We start from the raw sequence: 25,464 nt of genomic DNA on the forward strand, positions 1-25,464 counted from the left end.
CTGACGGACAACTGTTTCCTGACTGGCAGATAAAAGAATGTGCGGGGCTTGTGCTGCATTATCGTCCTCAACAATGTCACTTATTTCGTTTCGTTGTCCACAGTTTCTTTTGTAAATTACTAAATGACAGGCCTGTGACGTTAATTTGTGTGTGTGTTTTTTTTGTGTGTGTGTGCGTGCGTGCGTGCGTGCGTGCGTGCGTGCGTGCGTGTGTGTGTGTGTGTGTGTGTGTGTGTGTGTGTGTGTGTGTGTGTGTGTGCGTGTGTGTGTGTGTGTATATGCATATTTTATCTCTAAATATTCATAGACACGTGTTGACTCTGAACAATGAACAACAAGACCAAACTGATTCCGATAAACCACCATATGAAATATTGTTTGTGCACTCCAGCACGGCACAGCATGTTTCAATCCCTGGGGGGAGTCGGATAGATGTAGGTCCCACAATCCCTTGATGTTGCTATAAATGACCAGGCAACAAGTAGTTAACCAGTGCTCATGCTGTCAGCCATTGGTTATCTGATCAGGACCGGGAATACTTATAGGTTGCTCTGACATAGCTGGAATATTGCCTACTGTTGTCACAAACACCCACTCACTCCTTCAACCAATAAGGACGAAATGTTTCGGAACTATTTTCTACAACCTTTAATGTAATAATACCACGAAAAACATATCAAGACGACAAAATGTGTATTCAATTTTTTCTCGAATGGATAACAAATAAAGTGAAAATTGCAAATTTGAAAAAAATCTTTTTATCAAGCTTTTAAAAGCATAACTTCCATCAGAGGTTTTTATGGTGTAACACTGAACATTATCAGTTGAAACAACTTGAGTCAGTGCTGTGTTCTCACTATTACACAGCCCGTCATTCATCGGAGAACAACAGAATGTGTCATATTTCAGCTGCTACAAAAATAATAGGATCATGAATCTATGAATGTGTGGATTCAATACAGTTATTATACACAGACAAGTGAAGTGAAATAAAGAAAATTGCTAACTGAAACAACTTTTGTAAAAATGCACTTCACTCATTTTCACATCACATTAAATCTCAAAACATCACACAGTGTCTCATATTGGAAGTCACTACAGCAATACTGTCAACATACAGATACTCATGTGATAATTCTAAATACTTTCTATACACAGTTCAACCCTCTCGTGCCGCAAAACATCACGTTTAGCAAACTTTGTTAGTTTTTGTAAACATGAAATAGCAGACAAACCGGACACTTTTATGTCCGCTTCACTCAGTTCAGTTCTCGTCATTGACACAGCAGATTCCACATCATTGAATTACACTGCTAACTTCACACAGCGTCATGTCCTAAATCAGCGCATCGTGAATCAGTGACTTCTTGGTGTCGGTGATGACGATGTCTTCGCCGCTGATCAGTTTCATGTTGATAGTGTAGTCCTCTGGCCCCGGCCAAACACCAAACATGGGGTACAGGTCTTCCCTAAACCTCTCATCAAACTTGGCTAAAACAACGCCCCTGTTCAGATCAATGAAGGCGAGTCTGCCCCTCCCCACATCCAGCACGACACCATAGTGGAGGGTGGCCTGTGTGCCGCGAGTGCGTGACATGGTGTTCTGCTGACACTCGCCCCGCTCCCCCTCCCGCCACACCCTGGTACAGAGACTCCTCCCGTGTCTTCCACACCTCTCTACACTGACACACCAGGAGCGACGCTGTAGTGAAGCCAACAACCCACTGTCCACCTGTCCTGCCTCACTCACCCCCATATCCAGGACAGGCCACAACCACCACTCTCCATCCACCACCAACACCCTGGTAAGTGTCTCCCAGTATCTGGGAGTGCTGTATACCGGGGTGAGAGTGGGGTGGGGTGGAGGAAGGGGGATGGGGGTGGAGGCACAGGTCCCCCAATACTCCTGTAGCCTGCGCCTGTTATCATCAGGCCATGTGTCGGGTGTCGAGTTGACCAGCTCACCGTCTGTAGTTACGTGGCACCTGTCTGTGTTGGCTCGAGCGGCGTCCAGATGTAGTTTAGGACCTGGAAATATAGATGGTGTTTGTTGTGTGACAAGTTTATTTACTGTAGAGACAAAGTCGGACATTTATTGTGAATCTCATGATATTATCTGTAAACAGCGCACTAAATATTCGACCGTGAGTTTCAGCAATTCGTGAATTCGGTCACTATTGTGACTCATATCGGAATAGATATACTGCAAAACTATTTGTATGTGAATTCTAACTGTATTTTATACAAAGTTACATGGTTTACTGATCAAATCAACACCATATAAAACAATTTTTGACAAACATTTTTTCCGCCCTATTGCTGTGATATAGAAGTCAGACATCGAGGCTCTTTGTCAAAATATGCAGTAATATTTACATAACTTCATGTTTAAGTGCCACTGTGTGAATTCTAAACTTCTCTTGTACAATATAGAATACAATGAAACAGAAAACTACATCAAGTGGAGACATTTTAACATCTGTACAGACAACAGACATCACATGAACAGGTAACTTCTATGTCCGCTTCAGTCACTTTCACAGTAACACCATCACACTCGCTGGGCGGGGAGGCTGTCTTGTCTACTGGCGGGGAATGCCGGGATGTATATGTTATAACTATACGTGTGGGAATTCTAAATGATTATTACACATAATTACAATGATTGATAAATGAATAAACACCAAAATAATATATTTATAACATCTGATATCAACGTACTTTGTATCGTACATCTACACTGATGTGTGAGAAAACTTTCACCGACACATTCGATTGTAAAGTAATACATCATATTCATATTGCCTCACTTAACCTATCTCTGAGTCGATTTTTCATTCAAAATCCTTCTTCAATCGTGCTTTGTTTGTAATAATGTTTTTTTAAAGAAAGTAGCGTCTGTGCGAGCTCTGCACAGCATCCAACTCATCCGTACCATCACCGATGTAATGTTTTGTCACTCTCTTCTGATGTGCTCCACATGTCAACTTTTCACATACTTTTAGTTAGAAAAATAACAGTAATAATATCAAAGTTTTATATGGTGTGTTATAAATAAAATTTATTTCCATACAATACTTTTATTACCTTCTCTGGAGGGCACGGGTGGCCCAGTCGTCTAAGGCACCGCGATTTGCTGTGCAGAGTTGAGTCCCTTGGGCGTGCCAGTAATCTTTGATTGTGGGTTCGACTCCCGATTCGCCCCGATTATGTTTCTAGGTTTGTCAGCACCATACCCGTACTCGTGGGTTTCACCGAAGTGGTAAACGTCTGAGACCTGCATCACTTCGGGCTTTCCTCCCAAATTAAGCTGACACGCCGCAATATAACTGTAATACTGTTCAAAGCGGCGTTAAACCCAACTCACTCACTCACTATTACCTTCTCTAACAGAGTGTAGTTCATTACTGCTGCATCAACGCAGACATATAGTTTGCTATACATGCAATTAAAAAGCAGGTGAGAGATCTATTCTTGTGTTATTACGGATTCAGGAAACCTAAAGTTCAGATTACGCACAAACAGCACTTCGTTGATGATTAGCACATACTGATTTAATTTATTAAATCTAGTTATGATGTAACTCACTGTTTTCAAATTATGTTGAATAAAGACAAATCACAGACGATTATGCAGTGTATTGTCTACATACTAATATCATAAATACCCTGGACTCATACGTCAACATAGCTTCTTACAGAGGCCGAATTGAAATAAGCGACTTCAAGACTGACGACGTGCAATCAAATTACATTCGAGCAAGAAGAAGACTTATGATAACACAGATAACGGAACTTTGGCAGCTATTCATCGTAATTGAATGACGATATAATACACTGGATGGTCGAGGATGAGGTCATGGTAGAATAATACTTTGCTTTTTTAACTGTCTACACATTTTTGATAATAGTCGGTGACTGAGTGAGTATGGTTTTACGCCACCTTTAGCAATATTCTGGCAATATCATGGCGGGGGACGATCCGGGGTAGAATAGGTCTTCAGCAACCCATGCTTGCCGTAAAAGACGACTATGCTTGTCGTAAAAGGCGACTAACGGGATCGCGTGGTCAGGCTCGCTGACTTGGTTGATGCATGTCATCGGTCCCAATTTCGTGGATCGATGCTCATGATATTAATCAATGGATTGTCTGGTCCAGACTCGATTATTTACAGACCGCCGTCATATAGCTGGAATATTGATGAGTGCGGCGTTAAACAACAAATAAACAAACATGGCGGGGGACACCAGAAATGGGCTTCACACATTGCACCCAAGTTGGAAATCGAACCTGGGTCTTCGGCGTGACAAGCTAACGCTAACGATCCGACCGCCCCTTATTTGATAATAACTCATATTGCCTGGTATCATGACATAAACACGTATATACGATCCGAGAACTTTAACTCTTAATTCCGACACTAAACTGTATAAAAATGTATCTAACGTCGCTTTGATATATAGTTTAATACACTTTTAATGTGTTCCTCATCATAGTTTAGTTAATTAATGTGTTGTAAAACCAGATGAGGTGTAATGAACATTAAAAAAAATTAGATCTGACGTAGATTTCATCTTAGAGTACGGATTACACGCAAATGTCATTTCGTATATGATTACGTGTACCAATCAATTCTTATAAAACGTAAATATAGACTTAATAGATCTAAATCCTTTGCAAAGTATGTTCTGTTCTGACCTTTTGTCACTAAATATACATATAAATGCATTTTCAAGTTTCCTTTGTGCCAGACAGTGAAAGCAGTGTTTTCATGAAAATATAACATAAACTAAATGCCAATGATTGTCATTGACCTTGTGATGAACACGAAATAAAGACTCAAGGTTTATAACAGCCAACGTCTCGCACAGCTGTCATTTTGTACCACAAATATATTTTATCACGTTCTCTACTTAAAGTTTCACTTTTGAATAAATCGCCGCATCGCGCAAGCGCAGCCGTTAGCTGCCTCTGCAATAAATAAGGAAAGGCGCCGACGTTTCATGATATCACTACCTCCTTTGATCAACTGATGAATGTCTATCGATGTGATTTGAGAATATAACTACACGGAGATGTCAAGGGGAATTGTTGTAACAATACTTGAACATATACAACGGTCACTAGATTCCACTGTCTGATAAAACCAGCTGGACAAAGCTTTCCGCGTATTGTACCTCGGGCAAATATTTTCACTCCGTTTGTATTCACAAACCCGGGAGTGTGACGTTATTCACATCTGCAAAACAGAGGTGCTCGTGTTAGTCCGCCAGTGTTATTTTATGAGAGAGGGAGATGGAAGTCACGTGCAACCACGTACAATATTACCGAGTATATGCAGGTAACCCACGTGAAATATTGCCGAGTATATGCAGTTAACCAGCGCGCAACCATGTGAAACATTACCCAGTGTATTCAGTAAACCAATGTGCAATTAAAACGGCACCTAGTGTTTGCAATGAACTCATGTGCAACCACCTGAAACATTATCGAGTGTATGCAGTGCAACCATTTGCAATCACTTAAAACATTACCGAATGTACTCATGCAGTGAACCCGTGCGTAAACACCTGAAACATTACCGAGCGTATTCAGTGAATCCGTGTGCAACCACCTGAAACATTACCGAGTGTATTCAGTAAACCAATGTGTAAGTGAAACTGCACCTAGTGTATGCAATGAACCCATGTGCAACCACCTGAAACATTATCGAATGTATGCAGTGCAACCATTTGCAATCACTTGAAACATTACCGAATGTACTCATGCAGTGAACCCGTGCGTAAACACCTGAAACATTACCGAGCGTATTCAGTGAATCCGTGTGCAACCACCTGAAACATTACCGAGTGTATTCAGTAAACCAATGTGTAAGTGAAACTGCACCTAGTGTATGCAATGAACCCATGTGCAACCACCTGAAACATTATCGAGTGTATGCAGTGCAACCATTTGCAATCACTTGAAACATTACCGAATGTACTCATGCAGTGAACCCGTGTGTAAACACCTGAAACATTACCGAGCGTATTCAGTGAATCCGTGTGCAACCACCTGAAACATTACCGAGTGTAGTCAGCAAACCAAAGTGTAAGTGAAACTGCACCTAGTGTATGCAATGAACCAATGTGCAACAACCTTAATCATTATCGGGTGTATAAAGTGAACCCGTGTGCAACCAAAATGAAACATTACCCAGTGTATTCAGTGAACCCGTTTGCGACCATCTGTATCATTACCGAGTGGTCTTAGTGAACCCGTGTCCAATAAACTGAAACATGTATGCAATCACCTGAAACATTACTGATTGTATTCAGTGAACCTGTATGCAACCACCTGAAACATTACCGAGTGGATTCACTAAGCCAGTGTGCAACCATCTGAAACATGAACGAGTGTATGCATCGAAACCGTGTGCAAACACCTGAAGCATTACCGAGCGTATTCAGTGAACCTGTATGCAATCACCTGAAACATTACTGATTGTATTCAGTGAACCTGTATGCAACCACCTGAAAAATTACTGAGTGTACTCAGTGAACCCGTGTGCGACCACCTGAGACATAACAGAGTGTATACAGAAAACCTGTGTGCGACCACCTGAAACATTACTGAGTGTATTCAGTGAACCGTGTGGTGCCACTTGACACATTGTCGAGTATATTCAGCGAAACATTGTGTAGTAATCTGAAAACTACCGAGTGTATTCAGTAAACCCGTGTGCAGTCAAATATTACCCAGTGTATTCCACCTGAAACATTGCCGAGTGTATACGCTCAACCTGTGTGCGACCACCTGAAACATTACCGAGTGTATTCAGTGACCCGTGTGCGACCACCTGAAACATTACCAAGTGTATAGGCTCAACTCGTGTGCGACCCCCTGAAACATTACCGAGTGTATTCAGTGACCCGTGTGCGACCACCTGAAACATTACCAAGTGTATAGGCTCAAGCCGTGTGCGACCACCTGAAACATTACCGAGTGTATTGAGTGAATCCCTGTGCAACCACCTGAAACATAACTGAGTGTATTCAATGGGGGGGGAGGGGGGGGGGGGGGGGGACGCTTTAACAACTACGCTACCCGACCGCCCCTGCAGCCAAATGAAACTTAATCGAGTATCTTCGGTGAACCCGTGTGCAGTCACTTGAAACACTACCGGGTGTATTCAGTGAATCTGTGTGAAACCACCTGAAACATTTTGGAGTGTATTCAGTGAACCTGTGTGCAGTCACTTGAAACATTACCGGGTGTATTCGATGAACCCGCGTGCAACCACATGAAACACTACCAAGAATACTCAGTCAAGCCGTGTGCAATCAACTGAGACGTGTATTTGGTGAACCCTTGTGCAACCACTTAAAACATTACATAGTGTATTCAGTGAACTCGTGTGCTACCACCTGAAACATTACCGAGTGTATTCAGTGAGCCTGTATGCTAACAACCGAAATATTATCGAGTGTATTCAGTGAACCTGTGGGCGGTCAATTAAAACATTACCAAGTGTATTCAGTGAACCCGTGTGTAGCCAAATGAAACATTATCGAGTGTATTCATTGAACCCGTGTGCTTTCTACTGAAACATTACTGAGTGTATTCAGCGAACCCGTGTGCGACCACCTGAAACATTACTGAGTGTATTCAGTGAACCGTGTGGTGCCACTTGACACATTGTCGAGTATATTCAGCGAAACATTGTGTAGTAATCTGAAAACTACCGAGTGTATTCAGTAAACCCGTGTGCAGTCAAATATTACCCAGTGTATTCCACCTGAAACATTGCCGAGTGTATACGCTCAACCTGTGTGCGACCACCTGAAACATTACCGAGTGTATTCAGTGACCCGTGTGCGACCACCTGAAACATTACCAAGTGTATAGGCTCAACTCGTGTGCGACCCCCTGAAACATTACCGAGTGTATTCAGTGACCCGTGTGCGACCACCTGAAACATTACCAAGTGTATAGGCTCAAGCCGTGTGCGACCACCTGAAACATTACCGAGTGTATTGAGTGAATCCCTGTGCAACCACCTGAAACATAACTGAGTGTATTCAATGGGGGGGGGGGGGGGGGAGGGGGGGTGGGACGCTTTAACAACTACGCTACCCGACCGCCCCTGCAGCCAAATGAAACTTAATCGAGTATCTTCGGTGAACCCGTGTGCAGTCACTTGAAACACTACCGGGTGTATTCAGTGAATCTGTGTGAAACCACCTGAAACATTTTGGAGTGTCTTCAGTGAACCTGTGTGCAGTCACTTGAAACATTACCGGGTGTATTCAATGAACCCGCGTGCAACCACATGAAACACTACCAAGAATACTCAGTCAAGCCGTGTGCAATCAACTGAGACGTGTATTTGGTGAACCCTTGTGCAACCACTTAAAACATTACATAGTGTATTCAGTGAACTCGTGTGCTACCACCTGAAACATTACCGAGTGTATTCAGTGAGCCTGTATGCTAACAACCGAAATATTATCGAGTGTATTCAGTGAACCTGTGGGCGGTCAATTAAAACATTACCAAGTGTATTCAGTGAACTCGTGTGTAGCCAAATGAAACATTATCGAGTGTATTCATTGAACCCGTGTGCTTTCTACTGAAACATTACTGAGTGTATTCAGCGAACCCGTGTGCGACCACCTGAAACATTACTGGGTGTATTCAGCGAAGCTGTGTGCAACCACCTGAAACATTAGCGATTGTATTCATTGAACCCGTGTGCAACCACCTGAAACATAACTGAGTGTATTCAATGAACCCGTTTGCTACTACCTGAAACATTACTGAGTGTATTCAGTGAAGCCGTGTGCTACCACCTGAAACATTACCGAGTGTATTCAGTGAGCTTGTATGCTAACAACCGAAATATTATCCAGTTTATTCAGTGAACCCGTGGGCTGTCAATTAAAACATTACCAAGTGTATTCAGTGTATCTGTGTGTAGCCAAATGAAACATTAACGAGCGTCTTCATTGAACCCGTGTGCTACCACCTGAAACATTACCGAATGTATTCAGTGAACCTGTGTCCAACCACCAGAAACATTAGCGAATGTATGCAGTGAACCCGTTTGCTACTACCTGAAACATTAGCGAGTGTATTCATTGAACCCGCGTGCTCCCACCTGAAACATTACTGAGTGTATTCAGGGAACCTGTGTGCAACCACCTGAAGCATTACCGAATGTATTCAGCGAACATGTGTGCAACCACCTGAAACCTTAGCGAGTGTATTCATTGAACCCGTGTACAACCACCTGAAACATTACTGAGTGTATTCAGTGAACACGTTTGCTACTCTCTGAAACATTACTGAGTGTATTCAGCGAACCTGTGTGCTACCACCTGAAACATTACCGAATGTATTCAGTGAACCTGTGTGCAACCACCTGAAACATTAGCGAGTGTATTCAGTGAACCTGTTCGCTACTACCTAAAACATTTGCGAGTGTATTCATTGAACCCGTGTGCTACCACCTGAAACATTACCGAGTGTATTCAGTGAACCTGTTCGCTACTACCTAAAACATTTGCGAGTGTATTCATTGAACCCGTGTGCTACCACCTGAAACACTACCGAGTGTATTCAGTGAACCAGTGTGCTAACATCTGAAACATTACCGGGTGTATTCAGTGAACCTTTGTGCAACCACATGAAACACTACCAACAATATTCAGTCAAGCGGGGCGAAATCAATTGAGACATTACCGAGTGTATTCGATGAACCCTTGTGAAACTACTTGAAACATTATCGAGTGTATACAGTGAACCAGTGTGCTACCACCTCAAACATTACCAATTCTATTCAGTGATTTTGTATGCCACCAACTGAAACCTTAGCGAGTGTATTCAGTGAATACGTGTGCAGCCACATGAAACATTATCGAGTGTATTCACTGAACCCATGAGCCACCACCTGAATTATTACTGAGTGTATTCAGTGAACCCGTGTGCGACCACCTGGAACATTATCGAGTGTATTCAAGGAACCTGTGTGCAACCACCTGAAACATTACTGAGTGTATTCAGCGAACCTGTGTGCAATCACCTGAAACATTACCGAATGTATTCAGCGAACCTGTGTGCAACCACCTGAAACCTTAGCGAGTGTATTCATTGAACCTGTGTGCAACCACCTGAAACATTACTGAGTGTATTCAGTGAATCTGTGTGCAACCACCTGAAACATTACCGAGTGTATTCAGTGAATTTGTGTGAAACCACCTGAAACATTATTGAGTGTATTCAGTGAACCGTGTGGTGCCACTTGAAACATTGTCGAGTATATTCAGCGAAACATTGTGTAGTAATCTGAAAACTACCGAGTGTATTCAGTAAACCCGTGTGCAGTCACTTGAAACATTACCAAGTGTATTCAGTGAACCAGTGTGCTACCACCAGAAACATTACCGAATGTATTCAGCGAACCTGTGTGCAACCACCTGAAACATTAGCGAGTGTATTCAGTGAACCCGTTTGCCTCTACCTGAAACATTAGCAAGTGTATTCATTGAACCCGTGTGCAACCACCTGAAACATTACTGAGTGTATTCAGCGAACCTTTGTGCAACCACCTGAAACTTTACCGAAAGTATTCAGCGAACCTGTGTGCAACCACTTGAAACTTTAGCGACTGTATTCATTGAACCCGTGAAGAACCACCTGAAACATTACTGAGTGAACCCGTCTTCAGTGAACCCCTCATCTACCTGAAACATTACTGAATGTATTTAGCGAACCTGTGTGCTACCACCTGAAACATTACCAATTCTATTCAGTGATTTTTTATGCTACCAACTGAAACATTACCGGGTGTATTCAGTGAACCCGTTTGCTACTACCTAAAAAATTACCGAGTGTATTCATTGAACCCGTGTGCAACCACCTGAAACATTACTGAGTGTATTTAGTGAACCCGTTTGCTACTACGTGAAACATTACTGAGTGTATTCAGTGAATCTGTGTGAAACCACCTGAAACATTTTGGAGTGTATTCAGTGAACCCGTGCGCTACTACCTGAAACATTACCGGGTGTATTCAATTAACCCTTGTGCAACTACATGAAACACTACCAAGAATACACAGTCAAGCCTTGTGCAATCAACTGAGACATAATCGAGTGTATTTGGTGAACCCGTGTGCTACCACCTGAAACATTACCGAGTGTATTCAGTGAACTTGTCTGCTAACAACCGAAATATTATCGAGTGTATTCAGTTAACCAGTGTGCTAACATCTGAACCATTACCGGGTGTATTCAATTAACCCTTGTGCAACTACATGAAACACTACCAAGAATATTCAGTCAAGACAGGCGCAATCAATTGAGACATTACCGAGTGTATTTGGCGAACCCTTGTGAAACCACTTGAAACATTACCGAGTGTATACAGTGAACCAGTGTGCTACCATCTGAGACATTGCCGAGAGTATTCTATGAATCCGTGTGATACCACCTGAAGCATTACTAATTTTATTCAGTGAACTCGTTTCCTACTACCTGAAACATTACTGAGTGTATTCAGCGAACCTGTGTGCAACCACCTGAATTATTAGCAAGTGTATTAATTGAACCCGTGTGCTACCACCTGAAACATTACCGAGTGTATTCAGTGAACCTGTGTGCTAACATCTGAAACATTACCGGGTGTATTCAATTAACCCTTGAATATTCAGTCAAGCCGGGCGCAATCAATTGAGACATTACCGAGTGTATACAGTGGACCAGTGTACTAACATCTGAGACATTGCCGAGAGTATTCTATGAACCCGTGTGCTACCACCTGAAACATTACCAATTCTATTCAGTGATTTTGTATGCTACCAACTGAAACATTACCGAGTGTATTCACGGAACCCGTGTGCTACCACCTGAATTATTACTGAGTGTATTCAGTGAACCCGTGTGCGACCACCTGAAACATTATCGACTGTTTTCAGTGAACCTGTGTGCAACCACCTGAAGCATTACCGACTGTATTCAGTGAACCCGTGAGCTACAACCTGAAACATTACCGAGTGTATTTAGTTAACCTGTGTGCTAACATCTGAAACATTACCGTGTGTATTCAATTAACACTTGTGCAACTACATGAAACACTACCAAGAATATTCAGTCAAGCCGGGTGCAATTAACTGAGACATTACCGAGTGTATTTGGTGAACCCTTGTGAAACCACTTGAAACATTATCGAGTGTATTCAGTGAACCCGTGTGCTACCACCTGAACATTACCAAGTGTATTCAGTGTCCTCGTGAGTAGCCAAATGAAACATTATCGAGCGTATTCATTAAACCCGTGTGCTACCACCTGAAACATTACCGAATGTATTCAGCGAACCTGTGTGCAACCAGCTGAAACATTAGTGAGTGTATTCATTGAACCCGTGTGCTACATCCTGAAACATTACTGAGTGTATTTAGCGAATTGTGTGCAACCACCTGAAACATTACCGAATGTATTCAGCGAAAACTGTGTGGAACCACCTGAAACATTACCGAGTGTATTCATTGAACCCGTGTCCAACCACCTGAAACATTACTGAGTGTATTCAGTGAACCCGTTTGCTACTACCTGAAATATTACTGAGTGTATTCAGTGAACCTGTGTGAAACCACCTGAAACATTATCGACTGTATTCAATGAACCAGCGTGCTAACATCTGAAATATTACCGGGTGTATTCAATTAACCCTTGTGCAACTACATGAAACACTACCAAGAATATTCAGTCAAGCCGGGCGCAATCAATTGAGACATTACCGAGTGTATTCAGTGAACCCGTTTGATACTACCTTGAAACATTAATGTGTGTATTCAGCGAACCTGTGTGCTAACCACCTGAAACATTTCCGAATCTATTCAGCGAACCTGTGTGCAACCACCTGAAACATTAGCGAGTGTATTCAGTGAACCCGTTTGCTACTACCTGAAACATTAGCGAGTGTATTTCGTGAACCCGTGTGCAACCACCTGAAACATTACTGAGTGTATTCAGTGAACAAATGCGCTACTACCTGAAACATTACCGAGTGTATTCACTGAACCCGTGTGCTAACATCTGAAACATTAACGGGTGTATTCAATTAACCCTTGAATATTCAGTCAAGCCGGGCGCAATCAATTGAGACATTACCGAGTGTATACAGTGAACCAGTGTGCTAACATCTGAGACATTGCCGAGAGTATTCTATGAACCCGTTTGATACCACCTGAAACATTACCAATTCTTTTCAGTGATTTTGTATGCTACCAACTGAAACATTACCGGGTGTATTCAGTGAATCCGTGTGCAGCCACATGAAACATTATCGAGCGTATTCACTGAACCCGTGAACGACCACCTGAACATTATCGAGTGTATTCAGTGAACCTGTGTGCAACCACCTGAAACATTAGCGAGTGTATTCGTTGAACCCGTGTGTAGCCACCTGAAACATTACTGAGTGTATTCAGTGAATCTGTGTGTAGCCACCTGAAACATTACTGTGTGTATTTAGTGAATCTTTGTGAAACCACCTGAAACATTATTGAGGGTATTCAGTGAAACGTGTGTAGCCACCTGAAACATTACTGAGTGTATTCAGTGAATCTGTGTGTAGCCACCTGAAACATTACTGTGTGTATTCAGTGAATCTGTGTGAAACCCCCTGAAACATTATTGAGGGTATTCAGTGAACCGCGTGCAGCCACTTGAAACATTGCCGAGTATATTCAGCGAAACATTGTGTAGTAATCTGAAAATTACCGAGTGTATTCAGTGAACCCGTGTGCAGTCACTTGAAACATTACCAAGTGTATTCAGTAAAGTCGTGTGCTACCAACTGATACATTATCGAGTGTCTTTAGTGAACTCGTGTGCAGTCACGAGTTTATTCAGTGAATCCCTGTGCAACCACCTGAAATATTACCAAGTGTATTCAGTTAACCAGTGTGCTACCACCTGAAACATTACTGAGTGTATTCAGTGAACCCGTTTGCTACTACCTGAAACATTACTGAGTGTATTCAGTGAATCTGTGTGAAACCATCTGAAACATTACCGAGTGTATTCAGTGAACCCGTGTGCTACTACCTGAAACATTACCGAGTGTATTCAGTGAACCCGTGTGCAGCCACTTGAAGCATTACCGAGTGCTTTGTGTGAACTACGAAACAACCTTCTGAAACACTACCGAGTGTATTCAGTGAACCCGTGGGCAACCACCTGAAACACTACCGAGTGTATTCAGTGAACCCGTGTGTAGCCAAATGAAACATTTTCTAGTGTATCCAGCGAACCCGTGTTCAACCATCTGAAACATGACCGAGAATTTTCAGTGAACCCGCGTGAAGTCGGGTCAGCTTGGGAGCTTCTACCCGACTGGTCTGTATGGCTGTGACTGTGGTCTGGACAGATGGCTCTCCCCTGATGCGGCCTCTTAGCCAATACTGTCTGCTTCTTTTTAAGCATCTCCATCTATTGAGATATAGCTGAGAAGCGGGACTCAAACATCGACTCCATCATCCACTTTCTGCTGGTTGAAGAGCTGTTCTAACATGTAGAGAACATAGAGAACGCAGAAGCAGATTCATTCGCCGGAGTTGGTAGAGACGCTGTGATGGGATCAGTGGCTAGTTCTATAGTCGCAATGAGTTGACTGACTAACGGACACGCACTACCATAAGCTTACTGGGACCCTCGGTCGTGGTTCACTGAATCAATGGTACTCGTATAGGATCAGGCAAATCTTCTCAGGATCTGATTGATAAAACGACTAGCTTCGTCGTGTGTGCGCTTGTACTAGTCCGGACTGTAGTGCTAGCTCACTGAGATACCATGCTGCAGTTTAACATGAATACCCCATTCAGACACAGTATACTGCCCCCGAGCCGACCAGTCCTTATTTTAGCCTCTTAATGCCGAGCGCCAGAAAGGATAACAACAAGTACGCGGCCAGGGTTCGAACCACGGACTTTCGCAGGGATACGCGGAAATATAAAAAATTTAAGAGACAGTAGCTTCTAGTAATATTTGTATGAGAATATTGAACGAATTACATAAGAACCGGTAGTGAAGTGTGACTGTAAATGCTATGGGTACCGACGATCTTGTTAAGGGGTATGACGGGAAATTTCAAAATTGACGTTTTTGGATCAGTAGTGCACACTACCCCTACGATTTGTCAAACATTCATTCACTCGACAAGGCATATCGCGTATGAGTATCCAAATGCCGACTTGAGGGAGTCTGGCCCACTCCTCCCGCCCCTAGACGTTCCGCCCCTTGCAGACGCCGCACCGCTAGTTCATACACAAACATTACTTGGTATTAACATTAATAGTTCTGAATCATGATCTCATACTTTTCTAATGAGTATATATATCGACTTGCCCAGTAGCAAGAATTCCCTCACTAAATAACCACTACATACACCACCACACACCTCACTCGTAATAAGTCCAATGATTTTGTTCTCTCACTTCATTTCAATGAACAAATTCCTCATTCAAGACAGAATGTCCAAAGTGTTATGTTTCTATGAAATGATTGATGCATTACATACAAAAGTATTGAAACTCTGTTATACACATATTTGTAGTTGTAGCCCTATCGAATAAAAATAGTTCCTGCTAATGTTTGTGAATGAATACATTTGAGGTTTGTATCGTATGGGATTTAAGTTAACTTACACAAAACAGGAAGCCATGAACTGATATCTCCCACATTGTGGAAGGCAGAACCACCTGAAACGACCATGGGAACGTCATACGTTATGTTCACACATCCTTGCAAAAACATGCAGTTTACACATTTAAGTATGATAAAGGTGCAGCATGTCAAAGATGTCAAGACAACATTGCCCTCGCACACACTGTGTTACAGTACAGGGGACCATTCTCTACTAATATAAGAGACCGACGACTTGATATTCTGAAATACATTATTGCAAGGTTCATATCCGGAAATAAAAATATATATCTGGTTTTGTAGCTGAAGCTGAAACACTCCTCTCCCAGAATCTCAAACGGTCGGTCTCTTATGTAATTATATAGCATTATTAGCAATTAGAGAGGTATGGTACCAAAGCATTGACAATTAATTACCATGGCTGTGCTAACATCATAAGAAATTGTTTCTGTACTTGAGTATTCAAATGCATTATCAAGATTGTACAACAATTTCTCCAATGATCTCCATAGAATATACCAACCTTGCTTTATAGAGAGAATGATGTCTTGATATAATACCTTGTCATCTGCAATCATCTGTATGACCAAGGAAAGGTACATGTAGTTTATCATAAGCATTATAACATCCTAAGAAACTTTGGTAACAGGAATTGCAGGATGTAACAGGCCGTACAGGATGTAAAAGGCCTTACAGGATGTAACGGGTGTGACAGTCCTTACAGGATGTCACAGGCCTTACAGGATGTAACAGGCCTTACAGAGTGTAACATGCCTTACAGGAGGTAACAGGCCTTACATGATGTAACATGCCTTACATGATGTAACAGGCCTTACATGATGTAACAGGCCTTACAGGGTGTAACAGGTCTTACAGGAGGTAACATGCCTCACAGGGTGTAACAGAACTTACACGATGTAACAGGCCTTACAGGGTGTAACAGGCCTTACAATGTGTAACAGGCCTTACAGGGTGTAAAAGGCGTTACAGGATGTAACAGGCCTTACAGGAGGTAACATGCCTTAAAGGATGTAACAGGTCTTGCTGGATGTAACAGGCCTTACAGGGTGTAACAGGCTTTACAGGGTGTAACAGGCCTTACAGGATGTAACAGGTCTTACAGGGTGTAACAGGCCTTTTAGGGTGTAACATGCCTTAATAGGTGTAACAGGTCTTACATGATGTAACAGGCCTTACATGATGTAACAGGCCTTACAGGGTGTAACATGCCTTACATGATGTAACAGGCCTTACATGATGTAACAGGCCTTACAGGGTGTAACAGGCCTTACAGGATATAACAGGCCTTACAGGATGTAACAGGCCTTACAGGATGTAACAGGCCTTACAGGGTGTAACAGGCCTTACAGGGTGTAACAAGCCTTACAGGATGTAACAGGCCTTACAGGATGTACCTAGAAAGGTAACCATAATCAGTATGCCCCACAAGTCATCACAGAGGAAATTATATAGAATGAAATAATAATGTGATGAAACATGTTAAATAAACGTAAGATACTGTCCATAAACGTATTGATAATATCAATGACATATTTGCCAACTTTAAATTCAGCGCTGCGCGTCATCGACACTAGTCCTCTCCATGCTGGGGAGAAATAAGGCAGAGCCTCCAGCTTTACCTGTATGATGAAACGTTAAGGGTACGATGTGACTATTGGCCACTGTGATACAGTTTTGGATTCATTGCAGCAGCTTATTGATGACAGGTTTTACATTAGTCTATGATAAATTTGTAGCACCAACCCCCAAACTGACATTTTGACATAAATATAGAAAGTGTTGTGGGAACTTTAATTCTCCCCGAAGATAGAAATGCAGATCTGAAAGAATGTTTGGGTCAATTTGAAAAATTGAAGAAAATTAAAAAGTTACAACTACATTAGTTGCTAGGAAAACGTCACCTACGGTTCATGGACGTTTACGAGGCGTCTTATTGTCTTAAATTAAACGGAAAGTTGTTTACTCTTAATGTGTTGTCGAGGTCAAATTCTGTGGACAGTTTAATGGAACTACTTTTGCTCTTAAAGGTAAAGTACTTCCCTATCAGGGATGTTCCACTGATGCATGCGAGGAACGCGGCGGCAGCGCTTGGTGACGGTCGGTGCTATGTAAAGTGGAAGAGTCCACCCCCTGCGATTAGCGATCAGTAAATCAATATTGAAGAATTGGTAACTTTGTTTCTGGCAGTGCAAAGATTCATTGGGACCGAAACGTAGTGGTCGCCATGTCTAAGGATATACGGACAACACCGTTACAGTGTATTGCATGAACAGGATCACGTCAATAAATCCTGTATTAATGAAATATATACAGGAAGTGGCTGTTTAAACTTACAGCAAGACAAATACCAGGTGTTGTAAGTGACAGGTTATCCGGATAACATGATCGACACAACATGGTGTGGCTTGATAACTATAACATTGACTCAATGTTATGCCACATGACAGTTAAATGCTGCGTTTCTGGCAAGATCTTTGAATTTTAAATAAAATTTGTGTCTCAGCTCCAACATTAAACCAACTTGGAAATATAGGAACCACAAATGAGTGAATTATGAGTACAAAGTGAGGGCACAGTTAAATCATTTTTAGTCAGGTAACCAGACTGAGGGACAAACGATTTTGAACACAAACAACATTTTTCGTAAGATAAAAGGAAACAAGTGGTCATGTGATGATCTCCTTCAGGGTTAAGTAAGAAATAGTTATACCGATTGAGCATAACTTATACAGTTCTTTAACCAAAATTATGGCAAACAGTCATTTTTGAAATTGTAATTATCACTCTTACCTAAATATTTGATAATTTAATTGCTTGAATTGCACAAACTAATTACTCGTCAAGCAGTTCAACATTCCATAATCGGATGTTTAACAAATACTTACATTTTCAAGCATCGCGTACAAAGGAGTTCTGCTGAGTCGTCCCTGTTGAAACTGTCTTATTTGAAGGACGTGGTTTTTCTGTGTTTGCCTCCGTTGACTGTCAGTATCTAGATGCAATGTGTAAAAGTCAGTTTATGAGTTAGAGGCCATCATGATGATCCACGTGTTAATCAAACCTAGAACTGACAAACAGCTGGTTGATAGTGTGACAAGAATCTCTACATCGGAATATGATCTCCTCAATATGTCCAACTGCATGGACCACTAGGGAATACAAGTAACAAAACCCTTTCCATGACTTTAATAGTTATTTTTGTCCATTGTAAGATTTTGAAAGATGTTATTAGCATGTATTCATGAATCACTATCAAGTACTGGTGATACCAGGTGTTCGCAAAAAGGTGAACTTTTGTACATAAGGGGACATAATTGTGTGCGCATCATTGAACTAGACCAGCTTATTAACCCTACCAATTCTGTCTAATATTGATATCGGGAAAATTATTACATACATACTTTTACACATTTGCCCCTGATATGACGTCGTCGTTCTTAACTCGTACAGTTAACTAACAGTTAAACCTAATATTTCACAACAACGAATAAATTGATAGGTACAATAATTATCGAAATAGCTTTAGCACAAAGTGAACTTAAAACATATGAAAATATGATATCTCGACACTAATAGGTGCCAAGCCATTACACACAACACTGAATTTGTTACATTCACCTGGGGAGTCACGTGGTGTCTCAGAAGAATCTCCGAACATCAGATGGTCCTGGCGTTCATAGGCAGTCTGTAAAGGCACAATTAGATGAATCAGATCAGCCTCAATCCCTATGAAGATATGAGTATCAGGTCATAAGAGTGTATAACAGTTCAATGCTCCTAGGAGCCTTAAATTGACTGGCAGTGACTCTAAGACAACTTTCTACCGATGAAAGTAATTGATTTGATATTCGTTTGTTGACACCAACATAACACTTACAGTATCACATCGTGGCTTGTTCCGGTCCACGTAGCTTAATGTGTTCTGCCACTCAGCTGAGGAATGAAAAGAAAGTTTACATATCATGATGTTAATCGTATTTGTCAAACGTTTTATGAGTGATCGAGGGATATATCTATTTCAAGTATCCTACCTGTATATAGAGGACTCCCTACCTGTTTATAGAGGACTCCCTACCTGTATATAGAGGACTCCCTACCTGTATATAGAGTACTCCCTACCTGTATATAGAAGACTCCCTACCTGTATATAGAGGACTCCCTACCTGTATATAGAGGACTCCCTACCTGTATTTAGAGGACTCCCCACCTGTATACAGAGGACTCCTTACCTGTATTTAGAGGACTCCCTACATGTATACAGAGGACTCCCTACCTGTATGTAGAGGACTCCCTACCTGTATACAGAGGACTCCCTACCTGTATATAGAGGACTCCCTACCTGTTTATAGAGGACTCCCTACCTGTATATAGAGGACTCCCTACCTGTATATAGAGGACTGCCTACCTGTATATAGAGGACTCCCTACCTGTTTATAGAGGACTCCCTACCTGTATATAGAGGACTCCCAACCTGTATATAGAGGACTCCCTACCTGTATATAGAAGACTCCCTACCTGTATATAGAGGACTCCCTACCTGTATGTAGAGGACTCCCTACCTGTATACAGAGGACTCCCTACCTGTATATAGAGGACTCCCTACCTGTATAAAGAGGACTCCCTACCTGTATACAGAGGACTTCCTACCTGTATGTAGAGGACTCCCTACCTGTATACAGAGGACTTCCTACCTGTATGTAGAGGACTCCCTACCTGTATACAGAGGACTTCCTACCTGTATGTAGAGGACTCCCTACCTGTATAAAGAGGACTCCCTACCTGTATGTAGAGGACTCCCTACCTGTATACAGAGGACTTCCTACCTGTATGTAGAGGACTCCCTACCTGTATACAGAGGAATCCCTACCTGTATATAGAGGACTCTCTATCTGTATTTAGAGGACTCCCTACCTGTATACAGAGGACTCCCTACCTGTATGTAGAGGACTCCCAACCTGTATATAGAGGACTCCCTACCTGTATTTAGAGGACTCCCTACCTGTATACAGAGGACTCCCTACCTGTATGTAGAGGACTCCCTACCTGTATACAGAGGACTCCCTACCTGTATATAGAGGACTCCCTACCTGTATACAGAGGACTCCCTACCTGTATATAGAGGACTCCCTACCTGTATATAGAGGACTCCCTACCTGTATATAGAGGACTCCCTACCTGTATGTAGAGGACTCCCTACCTGTTTATAGAGGACTCCCTACCTGTATATAGAGGACTCCCTACCTGTATATAGAGGACTCCCTACCTGTATATAGAGGACTCCCTACCTGTATATAGAGGACTCCCTACCTGTATGTAGAGGACTCCCTACCTGTATACAGAGGACTCCCTACCTGTATGTAGAGGACTCCCTACCTGTATATAGAAGACTCCCTACCTGTATATAGAGGACTCCCTACCTGTCTATAGAGGACTCCCTACCTGGATATAGAGGACTCCCTACCTGTATATAGAGGACTCCCTACCTGTATATAGAAGACTCCCTACCTGTATATAGAGGACTCACTATCTGTATATAGAGGACTTCCTACCTGTATGTAGAAGACTCCCTACCTGTATATAGAGGACTCAGCTGCAGCATTACTTTGTCTTTCTCCTGAAACAAACCAAAAATCTCAGCTTTGCCTGATTTACGTGCGTGCGTGCGTGCGTGCGTGCGTCTGTGTATACATTAGTATTCATGTGAGCATGTGTGTGCGTGCGTTGAAGGACACGAGGAGCAAGGAGATGTGCACGATGTTGCACCATTAGCTTAAGGTGCCATACAACAAATTTAATGTTGACTTGGCCATTCCTCTATCATTAACCCCGCCGTGATGTTGCTGGACTTTTGCACTCATTTAATTGACATTGTGTGATATAATTGATTCAATGCTCTAAACAGCGTTAATCCAAAAGCCTCAACCCATTCACTTTATTTTATATAGCATAGTATACTTAATTCTAATCTTTTTCTTCTATAAAAGAAATAAAGTCCAAGCTAACAGGATTTAAACACATATTCATTATTATTCGTCCTTACCCACACTGCTTATCTCGAGTCATAGAGGGGCGGTCTGGTAGCCTAGTGGTTAAAGCGTTCGCTTGTCATTCCGACGACCCGGGTTCGATTCCCGACATGGGTACATAGTGTGAAGCTAATTTCTGGTGTCCCCCGCCGTGATATTGCTGGAATATTGCTAAAAGCGGCGTAAAACCATACTCATTCACTCACTCGAGTCATAGTGGGTATCTTGTAGTGATTTTGTTATAAATAGCCATGAATACATGTGAGTTGTTCTGCGACCACAGATTGTTTTGTTTTTGAGTAACCATGATTAACATACTTTGTCATCATAAAATAGGGTTTAACTGTCTGACGTTTGTGCAAAAAAATCCCCTTGTGTTTCATCTGCTCAAATGTACATTAATCATAACTATAGTCCTCGCCTCGCCACAAGATAGCTGCATGTGTGCTAATATTTATGGATTGAGAACAAGCCAAGGAAACCACCACCACCCCGGAGTCGGCGCCCATGACACAACCAGTCTGTAAATGTTTGGCAACACGTTCCTTGATTTGACTGTCATTATGTAACCACGTTGAGGATGCTGATGATTTCTGTACCATAATTAGGAGATAAACATACTGTGTTTTCAATGTAGAGCCAGGTTACCTGTAGATTTAACAGCACTATATTGAATAGGAAACTGAACAGCTCAAGCAGTTTGTTTATACCGTCAAATTTCACTCGAACATATGACAGGCATTGAAAACATATAAGCACGGTAACATGCCATTCAGGTGAGCATCCCTAAAGAAAACTAAGCAAGCTTTGCAAGTATTTTGTCCTATACTTCGTGTCACCATTATGACGTCATATCGTATATAGAAAAGCGCCAAATTCCAAGCTCTCTGTGTCTCCAAAACGTAAATACATTCTTTTTATAGATTCATATCGTGTTTTCTGGACAAAAAGTATTGCCATAAATACTTTGAATATTGGAGAAAACGCAACTTTGCATTTTGTTACCTATAATTGCAGATATAATTAATTAAAAATGCCTACCGACAATGACTGAAAAAAAGTACTATTCTATTAATATTAGCTTCCGCGGTGATGCGTCCGTCAAACCAGCTGTTTCAATCAGAGGGGGTTTGTTTGTGATTTAATAGCCTCTGATTGGCCAATCAGAATCAAGCAATTTTACAAATTCTTGGTAAAATGTTAAATATGTGTTACCTTTTCCACGATATCCAAGTTTTCGGCAAGCTTTTCTACATCAGCAAAACCTGCAGGAAAAAACATTGTTTTGAAATGGACAACAACGGAACCCTCAGTACCGCTGATGAAGATAAAATATATAATAGTCACTATTATACCCAAACAACATCCATTATAATAACACATTCTAACAGCCACGGCGGCGGCGTCTGGCGTCATTATCCATTATCGGAGGCCTCGTGGCGAGTTGGTGGTTGTCGAAATGGGGGTCAACAACCGCTTCCAGGACATCTGGCATGGTCGGTGCTGATTACTTGTGAAGTTGCATTGTATGGTGATCAAGTCCAGCTTTCATTCGTGTGAGATACACCCCCTAAATGATCCCCGAGGCTCTCTTTTCCGACAGGTTCTCAGATTCTAAGCTCGTCGTGTTAAACACCATGTCAAACGAAACCTCTGACGGTGAACTAATGCCGTTTGATGACTCTCCTGAACGCCATTCCTGCCCCTCTGAAGCAGTTCCTCGAGGTTCTGGTAAAGGGTCTGGGTAGCCACTGTCGCCTCAGGACGGGACTCGTAGAAAAAGGATGTCGTCGAACTGATCAAAGCAGTGTCCCGTGTTCACGCTGTGACGTCACAAGATATCACCATGATCGTTAAAAGACCTTCACAGCATTGGTTTGACCTTGTATTCTCAAAAATCGGCTGATTATTTTGTAATGGTGGCTCGGTATTTTTAAAGGACTACCCCGTGGAATGCATTCGTATTGATTTTAAACCTATTACGGATATTGACTATTCTTTTAGATTTGTTTCGTTATAACCTCCGTGGAAGTTTTACCTTTTCCCTTGTAACATCGGGTATGAGATTTTACTTTTTCCCAGCAAGACCTGGTGAGTTTAGTCACAGATATAGCTTGGACTCAGTGTCTCAAACGTTCAATGTTCTATGATCAGAGACCAGAATAAAAACGGTTTGGTAATGAATGATGGAACCTATCCCACAATCTCTCGATCATTCATCGGGCACTCTATCCATTAGACCACAGAACTAGATAAAGAGATGTGGTACATTGGAAGGTACCACGTGTAGCGTGTATTTCCCGACCATGTGTATTCAGCCTATGATAACCCACTTTTAAATGACTTTAAACAAATATTAATAAATGTTGTTTAAACGGTCCTTGTGCTATTCCCTACTGACGTGTTTTCCCCTGTACCTAAACATTGCAAGATAGCAGATTTATATACCTAAATTGGATTTCTGAACAATCATTTTGGGGAATGCACATATGACACGCTGAAGTTCTGATGTCACCGTCAAACATGAACTGTCACGTTCTTACGACTAAACATAATTCTTTCCATAATCATTATAATATTGTCATCACTTACTCTCCTGACTTTCCTCCAAATCCTTCAGTGAATGAACAGAAACCGGATCTTTCAGTGATGTAACAGAAACCGGATCCTTCAGTGATGTAACAGACGTCGGATCCTTCAGTGATGTAACAGAAGCCGGATCCTTCAGTGATGTTTCGGATGGCGAGTCCTTCATTGTTTTATCTTTTGCCGAGTCCAACAGAGATGCATGTGCAATGTTGTCCATCTTGGACTGAAAAAGGACAACAGTTACATATGTAAATACGTCCTGTGCAATTAACTCTACTACGGTAAGATACTGTCAACCCTTATCTTGTTAACACTTGTATGGTGTACATCCGCCCGTGCTATAATTGTTTACTGTTTATATCTTTTATGTTGTGTCACAAGTATCAGCTGCAGACCGTTAAACTCAACCTATAACAAATGAATTACTGCGAGGGACAAACTGTGAAGTGTAAGACCAACATTCCCAGATATTGAGCAATTGTCAGCTGCAGAAAATATATTTCTTCTTATATTTTAACTTACAATATTTTGGTCTCAAAGAATAAGTTGATTATGTTACATATAAAAACAATGTTTGATGTAAAATATGTGCCAGAAACATTTCTAGACAAACTTCAATACATACCCCAGCTACATGTATTGCTAAATTGGCGATGGCAGATTATCAGGCTTTGTATTCATGACGGTTAAAAGATCTATAATTGTATATTGCCAACACATCGCAGTTGATGTAAACGATGATGTTGGTTTGAGAATATATAAATCTCTTTTTCACCTCTGGAAAGATATGCGCCTATTACGGCTCCTGGCTCCTCGTGTTACAGCAGCTAAGACTTACTTAACCACTGATACTCTTGCTCCATAGAGGTTAACTGAATATAAAGTTTCATTTTAAGTTAAAGAGAATTCCGGTGATGTGATTGCTTTATTTACTGCCCACATGACCCGTTCATGGTTAAAATTTAAGTACGATGTTCACCTTTTGACGTTTACACGATTTTGGATCGGAACTACTTTCCAGGAGGAATCCCCGATTGGAACAATTCTGTTGTCTCCCCTGCCTTCCACAATAAGGATTGGCAATTAACTAACATTTTTTTTCACACAATGTTTCACATGAACGTTTATTTACATATTCGCAT

At 41.7% G+C, this 25,464-nt stretch overlaps 1 protein-coding gene across 1 annotated transcript in view; it reads right to left on the minus strand.

Moving 5' to 3' along the window:
• Nucleotides 1–533: 533 nt before the first annotated feature.
• The window catches only part of LOC139447932 (uncharacterized), a 51,645-nt gene continuing 26,714 nt past the window's right edge, over nt 534–25,464 (minus strand). The window contains exons 16-24 of the mRNA XM_071229422.1: nt 24,326–24,545; nt 22,949–22,998; nt 21,279–21,321; nt 19,585–19,640; nt 19,326–19,392; nt 18,593–18,699; nt 16,210–16,264; nt 15,689–15,742; nt 534–2,028 (exon numbers count right to left, since the gene is read on the minus strand). Coding sequence (XP_071085523.1) covers nt 1,337–2,028; nt 15,689–15,742; nt 16,210–16,264; nt 18,593–18,699; nt 19,326–19,392; nt 19,585–19,640; nt 21,279–21,321; nt 22,949–22,998; nt 24,326–24,545 — 1,344 coding nt within the window. The 3' untranslated portion in view covers nt 534–1,336. The remainder of the gene's footprint in view (nt 2,029–15,688; nt 15,743–16,209; nt 16,265–18,592; nt 18,700–19,325; nt 19,393–19,584; nt 19,641–21,278; nt 21,322–22,948; nt 22,999–24,325; nt 24,546–25,464) is intronic.

This window comes from Haliotis cracherodii, unplaced genomic scaffold, assembly GCF_022045235.1.
Source record: "Haliotis cracherodii isolate W230 unplaced genomic scaffold, xgHalCrac1.p SCAF_7, whole genome shotgun sequence".
Classification (NCBI taxonomy): Eukaryota; Metazoa; Mollusca; class Gastropoda; order Lepetellida; family Haliotidae; genus Haliotis; species Haliotis cracherodii.